Source organism: Aspergillus uvarum, assembly GCF_003184745.1.
Source record: "Aspergillus uvarum CBS 121591 unplaced genomic scaffold BO82scaffold_7, whole genome shotgun sequence".
Classification (NCBI taxonomy): Eukaryota; Fungi; Ascomycota; class Eurotiomycetes; order Eurotiales; family Aspergillaceae; genus Aspergillus; species Aspergillus uvarum.
This window is the reverse complement of record NW_020291304.1, coordinates 605612-620777: the sequence shown is the minus strand read 5'-3', so window position 1 is coordinate 620777 and position 15166 is coordinate 605612. Positions and strand designations below refer to the sequence as shown.

General features: G+C 52.2%; 3 protein-coding genes and 1 non-coding gene across 4 annotated transcripts; 2 read left to right on the top strand and 2 right to left on the bottom strand.

Annotated features, from left to right (window-relative positions):
• Nucleotides 1-183: 183 nt before the first annotated feature.
• Nucleotides 184-3379, bottom strand: BO82DRAFT_302782 (uncharacterized protein). Its single transcript, XM_025632138.1, has 3 exons — nt 2920-3379; nt 2119-2835; nt 184-2063 (listed from the first exon to the last, which is right to left on the bottom strand). The coding sequence occupies exons 1-3, from the start codon at nt 3054-3056 to the stop codon at nt 443-445; spliced, it is 2475 nt and encodes an 824-aa protein (XP_025495629.1). The 5' UTR covers nt 3057-3379; the 3' UTR covers nt 184-442.
• Nucleotides 3380-4843: 1464 nt separating this feature from the next.
• On the bottom strand, nt 4844-4924 carry BO82DRAFT_t66. The gene has a single exon. It is a non-coding gene; the product is annotated as a tRNA-Ser (tRNA).
• A 156-nt stretch (nt 4925-5080) lies between these two features.
• Nucleotides 5081-10353, top strand: BO82DRAFT_389529 (E3 ubiquitin-protein ligase SSM4). Its single transcript, XM_025638457.1, has 2 exons — nt 5081-8599; nt 8652-10353. Exons 1-2 carry the CDS (start codon nt 5326-5328, stop codon nt 10205-10207), a joined length of 4830 nt encoding a protein of 1609 aa, XP_025495628.1. The 5' UTR covers nt 5081-5325; the 3' UTR covers nt 10208-10353.
• A 600-nt stretch (nt 10354-10953) lies between these two features.
• Nucleotides 10954-14671, top strand: BO82DRAFT_184496 (uncharacterized protein). The gene has a single exon (XM_025630457.1). The coding sequence runs from the start codon at nt 11194-11196 to the stop codon at nt 14587-14589; it is 3396 nt and encodes a 1131-aa protein (XP_025495627.1). The 5' UTR covers nt 10954-11193; the 3' UTR covers nt 14590-14671.
• The last annotated feature ends 495 nt before the right edge of the window (nt 14672-15166 follow it).

Below are 15166 nucleotides of genomic sequence, written 5' to 3'. Positions count from 1 at the left end.
TGGAATGACTGGGTTGCTATGGACTCCCATGTACGCTTTTGTTGTATAGATGAAAAGTGGTTTACGTATAATCGGATCATCGAGATGCACAGACCTCAACTTCGAGTATGCCGGTAGTGGGTGGGACAAGGAAGTTAATTACGGTATGGTTTATCCCAGTGCAAGTGCCTGTCATGAAGATAGCTTGGGGAAGCGGTCTAATAAAATAGCCAGGTGTTGTACAATAGGAATCGATATATTGGTCGTGACGTACAATCGTAGGAACTATGTGGGGAATATTCAAGCTCACGATCGACAAGATGTGAAAGTCAGGAATAGAGAAGAGAGACACATAAGGATATCAAGCACAGAGGAAAAGCAAAATAAAAGGAAAAAAGAGAAAGCAAGAAACAGAAAGCCAAATACTGTCAAGCCACGGTAAAGATCGTGCGGGACATGGTCTTTATGATTCAGCCTCAACGTCGTCTTCCATGCTTTCGGTCTGTTCATCAGAGTCATCCACACCAGTCTCAACTGCGACGGGTTGGAAGTCACTCGCACGGGAGGTCAGGCTGACATATTGTGACTCCGCACTCTCCATGGCTGCTTCGACGTCCTCCGGGTCCTCGGGGGATTCTTGCTGTTCATGCGCTGGGTTTGGCACGTCGGTTGCGGCATGCGCAACAGTCCGTTCGGAAGCAATTTCCTCGGCCACCACAGAGGCAAGAGGAGTAGTCTCGTCGACTGGAGTAGCTGCTGGCGTTGTCAAAGCATCGTCAATGACGCTGACTGGTGTCGAAGGTGCCGCCAAGCTCGATGCCGAGGATGATACCGAGGATGACGCTCCGGATGGCCTCGGTGTCTTGTAGATGGCGCGGAGTTGTTTCATGACATCTTCGGCGAACTCAACATCTTTGCCGACAAGCAGCCCCGAAATGAGTTTCTCGATAGCCTCCTGCTCCTCGGAGCCCAGGTGACCTTCCTTGGCTTTGGGGGAAGAGAGAACTGCTGCGGCCACGCCCCATGCTGCCTGGTCGGATGCATCGAGGTTGCTGGTGCCGGCGACGTCGGCCGGGATATCCAGTTGCTCGGCGGTGAACTCCGCGGAAGCACCATGGTTCTCGAAAGTCTCGGGGCTTGTCTGGGATGTCTCGTCCAGACTGATTTCATCAGCAGTGTCTTCTTCGGAAGTGGCGGGCTCTGGAAGTGATGGCGGGGGTTCAGATCTCGTATCAAAGTTGTCGCTCGCTTCCCGCGCCGAAATCTTCCATTTGCCGACTTCCCTCAATCTCGCAAGCTCCTTCGCAGCATCCTCAGCCACAACCATTCCTCGTGACACTGTTTCCTCGGCAGCTGAAACTGCTTCTTCGACCTTAGCATGTTTGATTCCAAAGGCGATAAATTGATCTTTCCAATCCTCCATTTCTGCTTTGAGTGCGTGGTATCTGGCCCAGTCTTTGTAGGTAACACCATCCATCGACGCCCAGCGGATGCCCACCTCTTGAAACCCGAGATCACGAACATTATCGAGAACTTCGAGAGTACTGTTGACTGCGGCATGAACGCGACGCATGAGCTCATTCTCGAACGAGTTGCGCCATTCCCGGAGAGCATGAGCACGGCCTCGGATGGAGATTGCGGATTCTTTGAGGTTCCTCAACAGCTCCTCTTGGGCAGCCTTTTCAGCTTTGGGGAGTTCTTCGTAGGGCAGAGATTCAGCCAGGGTGTTGATATGATGCTTGAGAGCGATGATCTCATTTCCCACAACCGCCTCCAGCCCGGTGACCAATTCCTCGCCATGGTCTACATTTTCCCTGGAGAGGTAATCAGAGACGACCTCTTGCAGAAGCTCCTCAAGGCTTTCAAGGCCATTCTTAGAAGCGACGGCGAACTTTTCTTGCCAAGCGTGTAGGTCGCTCTCGACTCTCTCGCGTCTTTGGGCTTTCTGTTCCTCGGCCGAAAGTGTGGGCTGCGGCGGGGATACCACGGTGGTGGATGACGTGGTAGCAGTCTCGTATTGGGTAGTTCTCAGAGATGAGGTGCCTGGGACTGAAGAAGCAAGAACCGACTGATCCGGGAAACTCCTGCTGGAATGTGAGTAAATGGCCACGAACCTGCGTTTCCGACATGGGCACTCACGCATTGGCTTCATCCACAACATTTCGAGGCCCCTTTCCCTCGCGGTAACTGGCCAGCCTCTCGCCAATCTTGACGAGTTGGGGTTCTACATTCTCCCAGTAGAGACTGGCGATCCTGGGCCATAGAGTTCCCTTGATGAAGTGGATAGTAATAGACCATGAGTTCTGAGCATTAGGCAGAATCGTGGTAGTAAGGATATCCTGCCCCGATGTGAATGTCTTTCCGATGTATGGCTGGTACTTGGCGCCAAAGGGTAGAAGATAATCGACGAAGACAGATCTGACCGCGCCACTAGCCTTCCTATACGGCGGCAAGGCGAGTTCCTCGGCACGCTGCACATATGGGTAGATTTCCGACAGGTACAGCGTTTTCATCTTGTCCTTGACCGCATTCAAGTGTGGGGCCACTCGCGCCTCCCATTGATCCTGGCCATATAATTGCGCCTTGTTTAATGCGGGCACACCATAAGTTTCGTAGCCGCGTCTAACGACGCGAGACGTGGGCGTATAAACTTTTTCGTTGACGATATGCACGTACGGACGGGCCATTTCAACATAGGGCGCACCGTACGCATTATAATACGGGGTTATATGGGGCTCGAGGTGCGATTGAGCGATTAGGTACGGTTTGCAAACTCGGGGCGACGCCCCATCCAGTTCGGAGAGCTGGGACGGGCAGCGAAGGAACGGCGTTAACAGCGCATACCATATACAGAGTCTGACATGAAAGAAATGGGGGAAGCCCGTCAGGTCAGCGAATGTGCGACAACAATCTAGGTCCAATCAACAGAGTGAAACTCACCGGACCACCAGCCCTATCGTCCACCTAATAGTGTTCCTTTTCCGTTGCCTGAGTCTGCTGTCGACCGTCACAACAGGACGACTAGGTCCTTCCACCACAAAGCCGTTCTTCGTGGTGGCCATCGTCTCGTCTCCCATTTGCAAGGAGTGCTTGGGTTCGCAAATTTCTTTTCGTGTCGTATTGCGCGTTCAGGTTGAGCGAGTTGGTAGGCAGTGATGTTGGAGCAGAGAAGCCTAAATCATCACGCGAGAGTAATGGGAGTCCTCGTCGAGATAGGGATTCTGCCCCTAGTTGATGTATGACGAATGGGCAATGGTAGCTCTTTTCGGAATCGGCAGTTGAGAGACCCTGTAGAAATCCGCACGCGCAATGGAGTCGAGAGTCTTGGCACATGGCCTATGCACGCCGGATGGTGGGTATCACAGAGTGTAAATCTTTCCGGCTGCGTAGGAGGCGTAGGTGCTGCACACGAACGGAAAAAATGAATGACGATCAACGGCAATTAACACGTAGTGTCGTAGGATTTTGAGGGAATAGTATCAGTAGGAGATTAAGCGAGCCCTTGGCCGTGATAATGCAAGAGCAATGATGTTTTGCTTAAAGATATCCCTCGGCGCAGTGAGGTCATTGCTCTATGTGTGGCGCCGGAGTTGTGCACTCTTACAGGACGTAACTTCGGGATCAGCACTGGCCGGGCCCGGATGGCAGCTCTTGGCCTAGTCCATCGGTACCGTACCGTATCAAGTTCACATCGGTCTTCAACAACATACAGACTCTGAAGTACAGGTCGTGCCAATGAAGAGATATCTGCTTCGAATTCATGTTAACTCAGATCGTGATCAGTTACATCAGGTGGACAAGTCAAAAGTTTAGTCACGTAGATGTAGTGTGGGGTTCGCGTGTTGGTACAGTAAAGGTCAACTCTTTTTCGGGTTATACTTTCTTTCGTCAGTGAGTCTCTGGCAGTTATATACTTTGGCGCTGGTGACAGAATATCAATTGACGTCAGTGTGGCCGAGTGGTTAAGGCGATTGACTCGAACCTTAGTAGGTCCCATCCTTCTAAGGAGATATCAATTCCATTCGTGGGCGTAGGTTCGAATCCTACCGCTGACGATTGTCACATATTTTTGTGTCCGCTCTTTTGTGGACCACCTCAATCTGATCATGTCTCTAGTTCTTTCTGTCGAGCGAGAAGGAATGTTTTTAAGGTATAAACTTGTGGCCCAAGTTAAGAGTCTATAGCGCAAGTATTTGGACTCGTGACGTTGTATTGGTCTCATCGATATGACAGGCTAACTAACATGTACATATTCGTTCCATGGTTTGGTGTGAGGGACGCAGCCCGAAAATATATCAGCACGACTTCGATCTGCGAGTGACAAGGCAAGTCTCGGGGAACTTGCTGGAACATAACTGCAAAAAAAGAAATAACCGTACTAGAATCATCGAATACGAACCATCTTGATCAGATTTGCAGCAGTCGGCACATAACCACACAGCATCTGAGCCCCACCCCCGGCTTCTTACCCGGCCATCCTCCCCGGTACTTGCATTGGAGTATCATAGTCAGAATGACGCGGGAACAAGACGCCAGTAGCGCTGTAGATAGAAGGAACATGTAGCAGAATACCTCCAATCCTGCTTTATAACGAGCACACTGCAGAACACAATCGCTCTAAAATTGCTTGTCCTGTTTCGAAACCGTTTACCAATCATCGAAAGGCCATACAACTTACTCGTTTTACTTATAACCAGAAGCGTAGCACAACAGATGTAACACCCTTCATCAGAAGCATTAGGACCCGAGTAATGCAACTGACGCAAAAGGCCATCACCGAGGACCAGAAAACCATGATTTGAGTTAAACACCAATGTAGTGCTACTGGAGTATCGAAAGCCTCAAGAGCAAAAAAGAAATATTTCGTCAGCGACAGGATTCGAACCTGTGCACACGAATGTATCAGATTTCGAGTCTGACGCCTTAACCACTCGGCCACACTGACTTGTTGTTGAGTTTAGTCCCCGTCTACAAAATAGACCCCTTAGCTCTTACAGTCAGTGATGCCATGGCTGCTTGGTGTGGCGCTGTGGCTGAGTCAGTCGCATTGCGGGAACTCGCCTGTCCCAACTTGATGTACCGCAGCATCACATCATCCCAACATCAAACCAACCAAGCTTCACTTTCACTTGAACAGTGAAGGCAGAATTGCGTCGCACCCTAAACCTTGGCCGATGCGCAAACATTTCCCTCCATCCCGCCAGACAGGAACAGTTTATCAACCAAGTCCCCGCTTACAAGCATATTCCCGACACACCTCGACTGTTTCAAATGCCCGATGAACATGATACCTGAGTGAGAACACTGAAGGACGATAGAGTCGTCGCATCGAATTTGGCCGAAAAGATGGAGTTTGCCAACGAATCTCCCCGTGATTTTGCTGGCTCAGCACCTTTCCCGGATTTCATGAACGACCCAGCTTACGACACGAACCACAAAGGAAAAGAGAGGGAGTTTGACGAACCGGACACCTGTCGGATATGTCGTGGGGAGGGAACCCCGGAAGAGCCGCTCTTTTATCCCTGCAAATGTAGTGGGAGCATCAAGTTCGTCCACCAAGCTTGCTTGGTAGAATGGCTGTCCCATTCGCACAAAAAGCACTGCGAACTTTGCAAGACACCGTTTCGCTTTACCAAATTATACGATCCCAATATGCCACAGAACCTCCCAGCTCCGTTGTTCTTCAAACAAATCATGATTCATAGCTTCCGTACTGTCGTCACATGGCTCCGTTTTATTCTAGTCGCATTTGTCTGGCTGGGCTGGCTGCCATGGTCTATGAGAGCGATCTGGAGGGCCCTCTTCTGGCTTGCAGATGGTCGTTGGACTGGTGCTGACAACAACCATCCACCCGGCATAGACCTCGTTGTAGCGAATGGCACTACCACCACTATTATTCAAGCCGCTACAGGAATGCCCAGATCGACGACCTCACAACCCAGCACCGCCGACGTCTCGTCAGTGCAGTCTCCAGTATCTTCCCTGTTCGGTTTCGCTTCAGGTGAATCATTGCTCTTTATCCTCATCAAGAAAGCTTTCTCAGCACTTTTCTCCCCTGCAATGTCTGTCACTGGGTCTACTGGAGCCAAATCTAATGTGACTGTCGCAACATACAATCCAAGACGTCCCTCATGGTTATCCGACGTCAAGTTCCTGAATACTCTAACACCGTCTCCCACCATCAACAACATCATCATCGATACATTGGAGGGCCAGCTTATCACTTTACTTGTCGTTACTACATTCATCCTGATCTTTCTCATCCGGGAATGGGTCGTACAGCAGCAGCCCATGGCTAACTTTCCCGAGGGAGAGCGCGAAGCAGCTGTTCAGCTCATAGCGAATAACCGTCAGAATCAGCCGGTAGAGAATGTGGAGCCCGCGGAAGATGCTGCTTTGCAACCACATGATGCCGAGTTGGACGCCGAAGATCACGAACCTGCAGAAGATGACTTCGATCGTGCCTTTAATATGCCGGCAAGCCCCGCGGTTGACTTGGATCAATTCCCTAGATCATCGCCGTTCCACCCCGAGAGTCGTGGTGGCCTAGAATATTCTGAGTCCCAAGGCCTTGAACCTTCGCGATCGTTCCAAAACAACGTTGAAAGTGACGGCGAAGCGGAGTTGGACTTCTCACCCGAGCAGCCATACGCTCAGACTTGGCCTGGTGTGGATACCTTTAGAGACCTCTGGGACCGGGGCCAGGGCGATCCCGAACAGGTCTTGAGAATTGTACGCGATGAAGGTCGCCAGAATGACCTGGGTTGGATTGTCAATGCTATGAGCAAGGCCCAGCGTAACGAAGACCGCCAAGACCAATGGAGACGGGACCAGCCGCTTGAAGCATCTTCCAGCACTCACTTCGATACTGGTATGACTCAACCTGACGATGCTTCAGCCCCGGAACAATTTGACGATGATCGCGCCTTATCATCAGCAAGTACCCGGCCCTGGAGCTTCGCAGAGGCGGTTCAAGGCAATGCAGATATCGACAGACTAGAACGGCACCCGGACTTCGATGGCTTCCGATCCAATTCTTATCACGCCACCGAGCGTGAGCCTCCCCAAGAGACCACACTCCCAACCATTGATGCGCCGCAGATGGGTGATCAGACTAGTGCCACGAACTCTAACCAGGCTGATCCCGTCAATGATCACGAACAGTCAAGAAACCGCTCAAGTGCGACTGAAGCTGTTCGGCCTATCGATGCTCACCACAAAAGCTTTGTTGCTTGGCTGCTTGATTGGTTTTGGGCAGATGTTGGGACTAATGACCAAGACCATGACCAGGACCAGGCTCAAGATGACGACGAACAAGTAATAGTTGACCCTGAGTTGGAGGCACCATTTGTCCCTATTCAGAATAACAGACGTCTTGCTGAGGATGGTGCACAAGATAACCAAGGACCCATGCAGGACCTGGACGTCGATGGCAATGACCTCGATGCGGTGGAAGATGGCGAAGATCTAGAGGGAATCCTCGAGCTCATTGGTATGCAGGGCCCAATCTTCGGTCTTCTTCAGAACGGTGTATTCAGCGCCCTTCTGATCTCTTTCACGGTTGCAATTGGTATCTGGCTTCCCTATCTTTGGGGCAAAATCGCCCTTGTCCTCCTGGCGAACCCAGTGCACCTGATTGTCGGTGTACCTATGACTGCTATATCCGTCGTCGCAGATGTGGCGCTTGATACTCTTATCGGTAGTTTGGGCTACATATTGTGGCTGGGCAGCCTGATCTGCGAGACATTGCTTGGGCCATTCAGTGCATTTGCTCCAGTGGCCGATTGGATCCCCAAAGCCAAGTCCGTCACCAGCGCGTCGTTATCGCTCATTGATGCCAGTGAGTCCCGTCTACTGAACGCCCTCCAATCGTTTTTCGTGTTTCACGAATCCGACGTCCCTATGTTCTCCGTACTCTCGCACCACGCCCTCAAAATTCATCAGGCGCGCATCTCCTTTTTTATTGGAACAGTCTTCTCCGTCGGCAAATTCATTTTGCAGGACTTCCCCCTACGACTGTTGAATGACGGGCTTCCCGGAGCCTTGTCTTTTGGTCGCGAGACCCTCGACTTCAGTGTTCTGATGAAACAAGCACGCGACCAGATCTACAGTCTTGGGAGCCGGATTCTTTATACCTCAAATGGGACAAATCTCTTCATGGCTAGCGTAAACGGAACCTCGCCTAATGGCATCAGCATTTCCCACGAATTAGCCGTTTGGGATACCAAGGACCGGGCCATTGCCATTCTGCTGGGCTATGTACTAGCATCGGTCGTTGGATTACTCTACCTCCGTGTAACGAATCTTCTCTCGGGCGCGGAGCGTCGCCAGAGGGTTGAGGGCCTCATCGCGGACGTGATACATCAGGGTGGCGGGGTTTTGAAAGTGATTCTCATTATTGGGATCGAGATGATAGTGTTCCCATTGTATTGTGGCTCTCTACTCGATGTTGCGCTGTTGCCCTTGTTCGAGAATGCTACCATCGCATCGCGTCTTGAGTTCACGGCCTCCTCGCCCTTGACATCGCTTTTTGTGCATTGGTTCATCGGCACTTGCTATATGTTCCACTTTGCTCTTTTCGTTTCGATGTGCAGAAAGATCATGAGGAGTGGCGTCCTTTGTAAGTCTACTCCTACTTTTCGTTTTCTGGCCCTTACTGATCACCATGCAAGACTTTATCCGCGACCCTGATGATCCAACCTTCCACCCTGTGCGCGATGTCTTGGAAAGGAATATTACAACCCAGTTGCGCAAAATCGCATTCAGTGCCCTAGTGTATGGCGCGCTGGTCGTTATCTGCCTTGGAGGTGTGGTCTGGGGTTTGTATTATGGCCTAGATGGCGTTCTCCCAATCCACTGGTCTGCCACCGTCCCTGTACTGGAGTTTCCCGTCGACCTGTTGTTCTACAATTTCGTGATGCCATTCGCTATTCGATCTCTCAAGCCATCTGACGGGTTACATGGGCTTTACGATTGGTGGTTTCATAAGTGTGCTCGCTTCTTACGCTTGACCAACTTCTTTTTTGGAGACAGACAGCCGGATGAAGAAGGTCGCCATGTCGGACGGAGCTGGTGGGGACTGTTCTCACCCAATATGGAAAACCCCCCAGCCAGCGGAACCGAGGCTGCAGACAGTGATGAAAAGTCTGACAGCACATCAATTGTTCGTGACGGCAGATTTGTACGGGCTCCTGCTTCGGATCAGGTCCGCATTCCCAAGGGCAATAAGGTGTTCGTGGAGGTGACCGAGAACAATGAGAGGCTGGATGGAGTGCCAGACACGGATCAGGGATTGCACGGCCGGGCTAATGAGATGTTCACGAAAGTCTACGTGCCTCCAAACTTCAGAACCCGGATTGCGGCCTTCATTCTACTCATCTGGGTGTTTGCTGCAGCTACCGGTGTAGGCATCACTATTCTTCCCCTGATTATTGGTCGGAAAGTCATGAATTCGAGCTTCCCCCACCGGCCATTGAATGATATCTATGCCTTTTCAACTGGCTTGAGCATTGTCGGTACTGCTGCCTACATCGGCTTTTACAGTCGGACCTTCTTTGTTAGGGCCAAAGAGCGGTTGAGTCTCTATCTGCAATCTCCCCAGCAGGTCTTCTTCGGGATCAAGAATGCGCTTCATGATGTCATCCGACTGCTATACGTCTTCATTGCGTTCGCAGTCGTGTTACCATCTGCATTCGCTCTGGTCATGGAACTCTACCTTCTAGTGCCCGTGCACACCTATCTTGGAGGCCCACAGGCGCATGTGATCCATTTCGTTCAAGACTGGACACTTGGCGTCCTCTATGTCCAGATGGCCGTCAAATTTGTAGGGTGGAACCCTAGATCCCGGCAGGCTGCTGCGCTCAATGCCATTTTCAGGGATGGATGGCTGAAGCCTAACGCCAAAATCGCAACGCGGGGTGTCTTGCTCCCCGTCACTCTCTTCACCGTCATTGCTGTCTTGGTACCACTTTCCATGGGATTTGCAATGAACTCGACTATCCTCTCTGGTACACCGGAGGCGCAGTTCAAGGTGTACCGCTATGCGTATCCGGTGACCCTGATGTTGAGTTTGATTGCGTGGCTCGTCTATTTGGTACGCCGTCAAGTGGAGGTTTGGAGGGTGAATATCCGCGATGATGTTTACCTCATCGGCGAGCGGTTGCATAACTTCCGTGACAAGCGAGCTCGAGACGTTAGGGGTGTCTCTCGGAGAGTCATCACCGGGTGATCCTGATCAGGCATCAGCCATGCAAAAGTGATCTAGGCTCCCGTCCTTTCGAGCGCTGCGCACTCTTCTCTCGAGAATCATTCTCGTTCTGTTCGTTGTACATCAATTGCGTTTGATAAATAGATATTTTATGAAGAAGATCTTTCTAGGTATTTTGCTGGATGGCTAGAAAGTTGCGTACGATTGTAGGTACTGGTAGGGCCGCCTTCCAGGTGGACACAGATTGCTTCGAATCAGATACTTCAAGTGAAGATCACTGTGTAATTCCTAATTATTCTAAGTAGACTGTGATCGAAGCTGGCGATGTGGTCCTTGCACTGAGCATGCAATATTAGAAACCACTGCAACCTTACTACCTAGTATCATACCGAGTCCGGCTGCCGAAGTGTAAAGGCGGGATGATCCGCCATCGGAGCTGAGTCAGCCGGCTAAAGTGGGTGCGCACGTGCCTCTCAGCCCGCTCCGGTGGAGTTTGCGCGGGCAGGGAATGGCGGCTGCCTGTCGGCTTAGCGGCGGAGACTTACATTGAACAGGTAGATTTGGTAGATTTGGTGGGATCTTCAGGCCAAAAGAGAAAAGCAACTGGCGAAAACTGCAACTGTGGCTTGGCACCGATGAGGCTTTGCAAGCACTCGCCACTCCCTATTGGTTAGGCAACAGGATTCCCACTTGCCGCCTTCTGTTAGGCGTTTCTATTCTCTCTATTCTTTAATTCCTCTCTCTTAGTTCATTTACCACTCTGCACTCAGTCATTCACTCACGCAACTTCCTTCCTTTTCTTCTTCCTCTCAATCTTCATTCATCTCTTCCCCCTCCCCCTACGCACGATCTCTCACCCCCGCCGTATTACACTATACCCGCTGCAGACCATGCGTCGCCAATAGCAGCACATAGTTGCATTCGTCGCCCTCCCCGCTCTGCAATGCTGTGAGGCTATAGTTCCCGCTTACCGTCGTTCAACTTAATTCCGGACTCTGCGCGCCAAGATGTCCGTTCTTCGCCATCATGGAGGCGCCTACCTCCAACGGCGTCTTACCAAGATGTACACAGATACCAAGACCTCGTGTGAGAGTGTGACCACGGCCTCCAATGCAGTCGATGACCCCGAATTGATCAACCTGCATCGGGATTTTAAAACGCAGAGAGACAGGTTGCTGGCCTGGGGTCTGGACTGGAGCGATGCTAGTGCCGCCCAGCCCAACGACATCGACGAGTCATTAACCCAAGCGGGCTACAGTGATGTGGTAGCGAGTGTTATGTCTTCGATCCAGGAGCTGCTCAATGAGGCCGAACGTCTGCAGCATGGCGATGTTGCCTCCGATCTACTCCCCAAAGGCGGTAGCAAGGCCGATGCGACGAAGAGCCGTCTCAGCAACTTGCCAGTCAAATCGCATTGGACGAGCGAGGAGATCAGTCGCTCCAAGACTCTTCTCGCCGACCTGACCGGCTGTATCGATACTCTTTACGACCTGTCGCGCTCACGACGAGACATGAACGCCAACATGGCGGCTGGTGGCCAGGCTGCCGCTAAAGGCCGATCTCGGCCCGCGGCGCCTACCGACTACTCGCTTCTCGACACCAAAGCATATCACGGAGCATCCTTCGACAGTAAGCAGGCGTATTTATCCCCACAGGAGCCTTTTGACTATTCGCCATCGTCTACATTGCAAGGAAAGAAGTTCGACAAACTGCCGCTTGACAAGGCTTTTTCCTCCTTGAACAATTATGTCATTGATCGTACTAAGTTGCAGCTTGCCGGCGCCTCTCATGACAACAATCCTCCGCCGTATGAGCAGGTGGCTGCCACCACCAACTCCAGAGCCGTCGGGCGTATGCCAACATCAGCGTCACCATTTCTGCAAGGCACAAGAGACACCTCGGTGACCATTCTGGTCGAGTACACGCCCATGATGCTCGAAGCATCTGGACCAGGTACCTCTCCGGAGAAGAAACGGTTAGACCACGTACATCAGAGTCTTGAGCAGCTCGTTCAAAATGCTCGCGTCTCTCACCTAGGCTTGATGAAGTTTCTGGGCTATTATGTCGACATGCCCAATTCTCGTTACGCGTTTATTTACCAGATGCCAGTCGACTACTTCCCCTTTTTGCAAAACCCCACCGATCTCCTCAACGGCTTAAAGCCAAGGACTCTGGTTTCGATGTTCCAAGCGGGCGATGATTATCAGGTGCCCAATCTAGAGACCCGATTCCGCTTGGCTTACGATCTTTTGATGGCGGTCCTGCAGCTGCGGAGCCAGAATCTCGTTCACGGAAACATTAACAGCAGCAATGTCCTCATTTTCCCTGGATTGACAACTTCGAGTAGCAACGAAGTAGGACTGACCGAGAACCTTCGTCGCCCTTACCTGACCTCGTTTTCCCATTTCTCCAGAAATGGCCCGGCTTCGGAGCCCTTGTCCTCCAGCATGTATCGCCATCCTGATGACAAGAGATCAACCGATGACGATGCTGCCTGGGCATACGACCTCTACTCCCTCGGATTAGTCCTGCTGGAGATCGGACTGTGGAATCCGATCAGTCGCATCTGGAAGATGAAGTATAACAATTCCATTTTCAAACAACGGATAGAAAGTGTTTACTTGCAAAAGTTGGCACCAAAATGCGGTAGTGCATACCTCCATGTGGTCCAGCTTTGTCTAGATGCGCCAAACTTTCATCTCTCTACCCAGCCGTTCGACGACTTCGAGCTCCGAGTGCCCCAAACTTTTCATTACCCTGTCCTGGATCTGTCAGCCCCTGACGGCATTTTCTCCTTCTCTATGAACTTCCTCTACACGATGTGCAAGATCATGTGGTCCTGCTGCAGGGTAGACATGTTCTCGGCGCCTGACGCTGAGGAGTTGGATGATTACCTCCCACTCGCTCTGGTCCCTGGGTTAGGCCCAGCTGCAGCAGAAGCGCCCATGCGCGAGTATCACTCCACCCCGGACAACCTGGCAGCATACGGAACCCCATTTGTACCGCTTCCTACTTCAGAAATCAGACCTATGCGAGAACAATCAACTATAGATGATCGGAGGGTGCGGAAACGTACGTTCAAGAAGTTGTCCAATGTCGAGATTCCCCAGGATCATCTGAATAGTTGGAACTTTCACATGATGCCACGACTGAGGAAGCTTTTACAAAAGATCTTGAAAGAATCCACCGAATCTTGCAGTGTCACGCTCATGATGACCGGCGAGTCGGTGGACAATGCCAGGACGACTATCTGTATTACTTGTGCCAGCACTAAGAAAGTCAGGGCGGCCCTCAAAAAGTACTTTGTTCTCGACAGCGACGATTGGGATCTTATTGTACTCCGAGGTGATGTTCAGCGGTCCAAAGTACCCCGCAAGAAGCGTCGCAAGCCGGCAAGAACCGGACCTGACACTCCCAACTCGCCCGCATATGCCCAGCAAGATCCAAACCCTTGTTATCAAGAGCGGCCCCTTTGCGGGGCATCGATAGGCGCTTTCATGAATGAGGAGCATTTGCCGCCCGTCACCTACGGCGGGGCCATCATGGTCGATGGTATGCCATATGGCATGACGGTGCATCATATGCTCGAGTCGCCTAGCGATCAAGAGGAAGACGATGACGACCATGATGACAGTGGTCCCCTTCGGTCCGCGGGGAACTGGCCCCGAGAAGGGACGACGCAGCAAAGTACGCAGTTCATGTATTCTTGGCGTGACGACAGTCGATCAGATGTTGCCTCAGACCTCGAATTGGAGGTTTCCGAGGACGAGGATGACGATGATCAATCTGTTACGAACAGCCTCGACGAGAATTACGATGACTTCGACCTTTCTGAAGGCTACTCCACTGATGAGGATGACCCCAACGCAGATGACCCGTATGATGATGAGGACGCAGCATCAGTCGGAGACACATCGGGCGTGGAACCCGGGGACGAGCCCCTGCTGTTTGTTACGCAACCCGCAATTGATGATGTTGACGAGAACTTCTTCCCGTCTCTGGAAGATCGGGACGACGAACACCTGGCCTCTCACTCTTTTGGATTCGTCCATGCCTCATCGGGCGTTCGTCGCTGGACGCGCAAGGGGCTCAGACACGAGATCGACTGGGCGTTGATCAAGATCAACGATGATCGCATCGATGTCCGCAACGTGGTATTCGATCGGATCCCGCGCCAATACCCCTACCAGCAGAGACACGGCGCTTCCGGTCAGCTTGAAACCATCCACCTCAATAACATAGCTCGATTGGAAGACCTTGGTGGCCTCAAGGTCCATTGCTGCGGACGAACCAGCGGCCTCCAAACGGGCCAAATCTCCAAAGCAATGACGCTGGTCAAACTGCACGGGCGCCAGACCTTTTCCATCAGCTTCTGCGTGGATGGGAATTTCGGAGGTAAGTGAGTTTGTCGGCTGCCCATCTTCGCCCTGTTTCAGTCATTAACTTTTCTCCGTACCTTTAGTCCCCGGCGACTCAGGCGCATGGGTCTTCGAAAAACACACCGGGCGCGTCTGCGGGCACGTGCTCGCCTGGTCCGAAAAGAGCCACACAGCCTACATCGCCCCGATGGAGATCCTGCTCGAGGATATCGCGCGCACCCTCAACGCGACGTACATCTCTCTCCCCGGCAATAACCGTGACGGGGCGCTCTCGTACGCCTTGCCGCAACAGCCGATCCCGGCACCCGATCACTATCACCATCACCCCCAGCACCCGCACCCGCACCCGCACCAGCTGGCTCCGAATGCACGATACAACGCCCCCCTTCCCCTCCCCGACCAACTCCCCGTGGACTTCGGGCATCTGCGCCTCGACGACCGCCATCAAGGCCACCATCCGCCCGGAAGAGGCAGCGGCAGCGGCTCCGTCAACCCCAGCCGCGGTCTGCGTGAAGCAGCCGCAGCCAATCCGTACGGTGGGATGGGCGCCGCGCCTATCCTCTCTCCACCCCGCAGTCTTGAAAGACAACTTGCCTGACCT

Coding starts and splice junctions, on each gene's coding strand:
- BO82DRAFT_302782 (XM_025632138.1), bottom strand. CDS start 3,056: ATGGGAGACGAGACGATGGCCACCACGAAGAACGGCTTTGTGGTGGAA. Junction 2,836..2,919: donor ACGATAGGGCTGGTGGTCCG/GTGAGTTTCACT, acceptor CTTTCATGTCAG/ACTCTGTATATGGTATGCGC. Junction 2,064..2,118: donor GTTGTGGATGAAGCCAATGC/GTGAGTGCCCAT, acceptor ACATTCCAGCAG/GAGTTTCCCGGATCAGTCGG.
- BO82DRAFT_184496 (XM_025630457.1), top strand. CDS start 11,194: ATGTCCGTTCTTCGCCATCATGGAGGCGCCTACCTCCAACGGCGTCTT.
- BO82DRAFT_389529 (XM_025638457.1), top strand. CDS start 5,326: ATGGAGTTTGCCAACGAATCTCCCCGTGATTTTGCTGGCTCAGCACCT. Junction 8,600..8,651: donor CATGAGGAGTGGCGTCCTTT/GTAAGTCTACTC, acceptor TCACCATGCAAG/ACTTTATCCGCGACCCTGAT.